Below are 5,955 nucleotides of genomic sequence, written 5' to 3' on the forward strand. Positions count from 1 at the left end.
CCCTACATTTAAAGATACACTAGCTTAGTGGCACTGCTGCAGTTTATATTATTTGAGCTGTCAGTACCAAGCACTATGGATTTCTAGTGTGTATCAGTGTTTATTCCTGCGTATGTTTCAATGTGATGGAGAAGCGGTTCCTGGCAGCCACAGCAGGGCAAATTATCGACCTGTTCCTGCAAACCTCATGCCCCCTGACTCCCAGCTAATTTGCCATTTATGGGGAATAATAATCACAGATTAAGGGCCAGACCACAGTGTGACCATGGTGTGTGTACAGAGGTACACAGATATGCAATACTGCATCTCCCTTTCAGATGCATCATTGGGATGGAGCGTTTTTCTTGGGTCAAAGCTTTGGGATTCTGATTTACATTGAACAGCAGATCTAAGCACAGTTTTGCTGTGGAAGCAAACTCTCAAGCAACCTGTCTGTGCAAAGGAAATCGTCTCTTGGTAGACTTGCAACTGAAATGGTCATCATAGCTGCTCCAAGAGGCTGCTTCAGTTATTTTGGTTTGTGAAATAAGAATTTGATAAATTGGGATTAAATCGTAAATCTCACTGGGGTTTTCCACCAGCATTTTGAAAGAAGCAGCTGAGATCAGGACTCCCAATATTCTTGTGCCAAAGGTCATTGTTGCATAGTGAAAGGACAAGAAGTGTGGAAAAAAATGTGGTTTAGAGGCAGGTGCACAGGAAGGCTCAGCAGCTGAGACCATGCCCACGGTCACTCCCCATGGGGAACTGGAGGGGGCTGAGCCCAGTGCCACCTCATCAGTTCTGTGCTCAAAATCTTGCGGGATCATCAAGGGAACCTCGTTCCTGGAAAGCTCTTGGTGGTGGAGCAAAGCCTGTGGATGTCCAGTCCCCAGAGCTGGAGAGAACTGTTTAGCCAGAGCTCTGCACGGAGCAGGGGCCAGCTCAGGCTGTAGGTGTCACCTTTGAATAGGGGCAAGCCACACTGCTCAGCTGACTGCTGCCTCCTTTGCTGCCGCGTGTGCACATGTACGACTCTCAGAAGCACAAGGGCACAGAGCATCCTTCAAGCTAAAGAGGACTACTATCACCTACTCTTGGCTTTTATTATGAATGACATTGTTTTCTACGGTTGTAACCTGATACGTAACTCGTCAAAATCACAGAGTACAGTCACTGTGAGAGCTTCCACCACCAGTTGCCTTGGCATCTTAGAACTAGTCTGGAAAGGAGAAGTAATGGCTACAGCACAAGGGAGGGATCAGAGTGGGACACCAACCGTGTCCCTGCTCGCTGCAGTACACCCATCCTCCTGGGAGCCACGCTCAGGGAGGGATCAGAGTGGGACACCAACCGTGTCCCTACTCACTGCACCCATCCTCCTGGGAGCCACGCTCGCCCAGCTGGGGCAGGAGGAGCCGGTGGCAAGGACAGCCCCACTCACCGTGCTTTGGCTCTCGTGCCTGTGGCACAGGGTGAAAGTTCCTGCCACGGTTCACTGCACAGGCTTTTGGTCATCACCATTGTGGGTGTTCTGAAGCCTTGGCACAGGGAGTTTTGGTGTTACCAGCTGGGAGCTGGTGACCCTGTAACTGTTAAATCAGCCAGCAGTAGCAGCTAATCCTTATTAACTCCCAACAGCGCCCAGGAGGGAACTGTGTGAAATGACAGAAGGCACACATCAAACTAAAGGCTCAGGATGCTGCTGCAATCCCACTTGCCTTCAGAAGCTTGGAGGGAGGATACCAGCTGCTGAGAGTTTGGTTCTGAACTCCTTTGGGGTAAAAGGTGGACACAAATGTTCATCTACTGCCCTCAAGTAAAGTTAGGGACACTCCAACACTGATGTTACTGAAGCCTCAGGATGAGATTGCATCTTCCTTAACAGCTCTGGCTCTTGCATCATCACCTGTGAGGCAGAGCTGTGGGACCTGCAGAGGGGACAACACGGCCGTCCCATGGGGCTGCAAATGGTGAACAAAAGCAGCCTCAGGTCCCTGGAATCTCTGGAGAGCTCCTCCCCTCACTGCTCTTGGGCAACAGCACGACTGTTTCCAGCATTGTCCTCATTTCCAGTGAAGGCAGCTCCTGCCCTGCTTGCCTCTGTGTCCCACCCCTGCCTTGCTCCATGCCCTTAGTACTGGTGGGAGCTCCATGGCTAAACAAAACAAGGTGCTTGCTCCCTCACGTGGGGCTTCAGATGTTCCTGCCACAAGCTGAGAGCTGCTTCTCAAGAGAAAACATGAAAGTCATGTTGGACAAGCAAAGCTAATTCAAACCCACTAAGGATTTCCCGTTGCAATTCTGGAGACAGACTTCTCTTTCTGCATACACAGGTAAATTATGAAGGCTCTTTGCTTCCAAATCAGAGACAACAAACAGATCTCAAGTCCAGATTTTTTTTTCTTTGACTTTTTTTGCAGCTTGAAATCTATCAACTATTTTTAAAGGAAAACATTTTCATTGGTTAAAAAAAAAGAACAATTTCCTACTTAAGGGGAGAAGGGAAAGTTCAACAGAAAATTTGCAGCCATTTCTACTACAGACATTTCTACCAGACAGAACAAAGTGCTTGAAAATAGCAGTATGTGTCCCCTGGGCTTTGGCCAACCTACTTTCTGATGTTTCCTGAGATGAGGAACACAACTGCCATCAAGAAGCTCAGCCCACCACGGCCAGGGCTGGCAGGAGGATGTACCCATGGTGGTTTGTATTCCTGGTCCCTGGCAGATGCCAGATAACTCTCATAACTCTTGCACTGCCATCAGGACATACAGCCCTCCAAGGAGGATGGCCTGGCCAGCCCCAGCCCCCCGGCACAGCTGGGTTTGACACCTTCCATAAGGACAACTACAGGACAATGCACTTTGGATCATTTCTTTACCAGCAGGCTGGGTGCTCAGCTGTCCCCAGCCAGCCTGCACCCCACATCTCATCAAACACAGGAGACCCGACTGTAGAGTTGTCACAAATCTACAGAGCCTTTGGCAGGAACAAAGCTTTGACCTTGGGGCACTGCCAAGACCCCTTACTGAGGGATTGATCTTAAATGCATTCCAGGTGCAGGAATTGCAAAATGCCCTATGTGACCATGCCAGGGGTGAGCATGGTCAGTGAGCCACAGTGCTCGCTTGGTTCTGCAGTTTCTGTAGAGAGAAAACTGGAGTCAGATGTGGGAAGCAGCTGCCCAGGGACAGCATGATGCACTCCATCCCTCAGGCTCGTGGCACATAGAATCATTTAGGTTAGAAAAACCTCTCAGGTCATTGAGTCCAGCCACTCTGCCAGGTTACCTTGATTTGTGCAGCTTCCCTCCTTCTGGGCTGTGTGTAGGGAGCAAGGACAGATTCCACACACCACAGAATGGTATTTCCTGGAATAAAGGGCTTTCAGGGACTATTTTTATCTCTCTGTGCAGCAGCACAGGTGGGCAGCTTTTGCAGCTGCTTTGCCACAGCCACTGATGATGTGGGGACGGACCCCCGGCCCAGCCCAGCCCAGCCTGGCTGCCTGGCACAGCCTGCCAGCAGCTCTTGTCTGCCAGGCAAATTACCAGGGAAGATGTTCCTTCTCCTGGAAGACAACGTGACTCTCCCAGCCATGCAGTGCTGATCGGGTTAGACACAGCATATTGTATTTTTCATGTGCTGGATCGCTCGCTGCAGTTGCTGCTGTGTAATGTGGGGCTTGTCAAGTGAGAGCCAAAATTGTCTCTGGTGCAACTCCCACCTGGGGACAACCAGGAGCAATCCTGTCCCAGATGTACCCTACTCAGTGATAAAGTATTTCCTAGGGCCAATTCAGAACAGACATGCATGCTATGATGCCAGGGTTCATGCAGCAGGCTTTCCTGCCTGTGCAGTCTCAGAGCAGGCAGGACAGGAGCTGGCCCCAGAGGCACTGGAAGGTGAGAGGGCTGAGGCCATTCCCTGGGCTGCTTTGCCCACAGCCACAGTGCCCATGGAGAGGGTTGAGGAGAGGAGGCACCACCCTGCACCTCTGTGAGGGGCTCACACAGGGGCTGTGCCCCGCACAAGGGCTCTGGGGCTGGGGCACTGCTGCACATTTGATCACCAGCCATCTCCGCTCCCTGCAGGCCTGGACTGGGAATTTGGTTGCGATGGAGACCGTGTCCCTGGAGCACCAGATCCAGAGTGTGCAGCGGCACATCGCTTTCCTGAAGAAGGAGCAGATGGAGCTGCTCCACGACCTGCACCTGGAGATCCTGCGCCTGCAGAAGCACTGCTCAGGTGAGCGCTGGGCGGCCACGGTGCTGGAGCTGAGTCTCCCGGAGGCAGCTCCTGCTGGCAGCCCGGGCTGCCCACCGAGGGGCTCAGAGGGCACACAGGAGGCTGCAGGGCGAGGCTCGGCGCCCTGCACAGCTGCAGCAGGGTCACAGTCCCCTGCAGCCACCCCTGCAGCAGCGATGGCTGCACAGCCTTCTGCCACCACTGGAACTCATTCCAGCTTGTGCTGCTGCTCTCATCAATAATTCAGCCATAGCTAATTACTCCTTGTCTTCCAGCCTCTCATTCTCCCAGGTTCCTGGGAAACAAAGAAACGTCTGCACTGATAAAATTGGCTATTTTTCATCATCCTTTCTGAGCTTTTGCTGTTCTGTTTCATTGTTTTAATGGTTTCATCTACGGCCTCTTCAGGCAGACAAGACAGTCGGGTGCTCCTGCCTAAATCAAAGTTGAGGGGTCTGTCCCCACGGGCTGAAATGAGCCACTGCACAGTGATCTCCCCTTCCCAGTGTGACCCAAGGACAGCTGTACCTGGCCAGAGGGTCCTGTCCTCCTGGGTGAGGTGTGTGCTTCTGCCAGCAGTGCCAGGCAGCCCCTGGGCAGTTTTAAGGAACCTTTCCTGACATTTGAGTGTCATTATCTGGGGGGCTCTTTGCAGGAGGAGAGTAGAGTCTTTAAGTCAGTTTTTCCTCAGTGTAGCCCTGTGGAGCCTTGCCTGCTGCCCTGGCACTGTTGTTTCTGACTTTTTCACTGTCCCCTTGGTCTCGCTGAGGTATCCCTGTGGGAAATGCTCTCTCTCCCCCAGAGGTGGTTCTCAGCTGCCCCTCAGGGGTCATGGGGATGGTACTGAAGCAGATCAGCACCAGCCTCCTGGCTCCAGCACAGAAACTGGGACCCCAGGCTGTGCATCATCCCTGCACTTGCTCAGCAGGATGATGTCTTCAGAAATAGGCAACTGCTTTGGTTTTCATTTGAAATATATCTGAGACTCCAAACCTATTATTTTAGCTTCAGAAAAATAGCACAACAATGGCCATTGATTCCCACTGGGGCAGTCGAGAGTGCTGAACGCTTTCCAGAAACTGCATTACAGTCTCAGGTACTTCTGCCTCCTCACTACAGATTTGTTTTCCAAGGCAGACAGGCAGAGCAGCCTGAGACAAGCGTTGGGTTTCAGAAGGATGGCAGTGATGAGGATTAGAGTCAACACAAAAGCAGATTAAAAGAAAAATGTAGGTCAAAGATTAACCATTTGAACTCATTTTCAGGGGAAAAAATAGCCCCCAAACAGCTGAATGCTGCTGCTACCACTCTCTTCCTCTGCTCAGGGCTGTTAGTGGTTGGGTGGGCTGTGATAAATAATTCAAAAGGGACTGTCTGTAGGAGTGCAGGGTAAAGTGAACTCCAGAAGGTCCCTGAGCTGCACTTTGTGACCTGGTGCTGTATCCTGGGGCTAGACAGCGAGCAGGCAAAGGGCAGCAGACAGGAGGCAGCATATTGGGCAGGCAGATAGGTGCTGCAGCTCCTGAAATTTGGAAGGGATTTGGATGCTCCACGTTGCCCTGGAGCAGGGCAGCATCCTTCTGCAGGCACATCGTGCTGGGATGAGGCCATCCCTGCTTGCAGAGGCAGTGATCAGCCTGGAGCAGTAAATTATGAAATGCTTTGGGTGGCAGCTTACACTTTGGTCTATTTTCAATCCATTGCTCTGCTCTTTGTCCTGGTTTAC

General features: G+C 51.7%; 2 protein-coding genes across 2 annotated transcripts in view; one reads left to right on the plus strand and one right to left on the minus strand.

Moving 5' to 3' along the window:
* The window catches only part of RAP1GAP2 (RAP1 GTPase activating protein 2), a 57,266-nt gene extending 55,763 nt beyond the window's left edge, over positions 1-1,503 (minus strand). Inside the window, exon 1 of the mRNA XM_031059764.1 lies at positions 1,424-1,503. Within this exon, the coding sequence (XP_030915624.1) occupies positions 1,424-1,503 (80 nt within the window). The remainder of the gene's footprint in view (positions 1-1,423) is intronic.
* A 2,565-nt stretch (positions 1,504-4,068) lies between these two features.
* Positions 4,069-5,955, plus strand: part of CLUH (clustered mitochondria homolog) — a 44,746-nt gene continuing 42,859 nt past the window's right edge. The window contains exon 1 of the mRNA XM_031059765.1: positions 4,069-4,229. Within this exon, the coding sequence (XP_030915625.1) occupies positions 4,100-4,229 (130 nt within the window). The 5' untranslated portion in view covers positions 4,069-4,099. The remainder of the gene's footprint in view (positions 4,230-5,955) is intronic.

The sequence above is a fragment of the Geospiza fortis genome, unplaced genomic scaffold (assembly GCF_000277835.1).
Source record: "Geospiza fortis unplaced genomic scaffold, GeoFor_1.0 scaffold538, whole genome shotgun sequence".
Taxonomy (NCBI): domain Eukaryota; kingdom Metazoa; phylum Chordata; class Aves; order Passeriformes; family Thraupidae; genus Geospiza; species Geospiza fortis.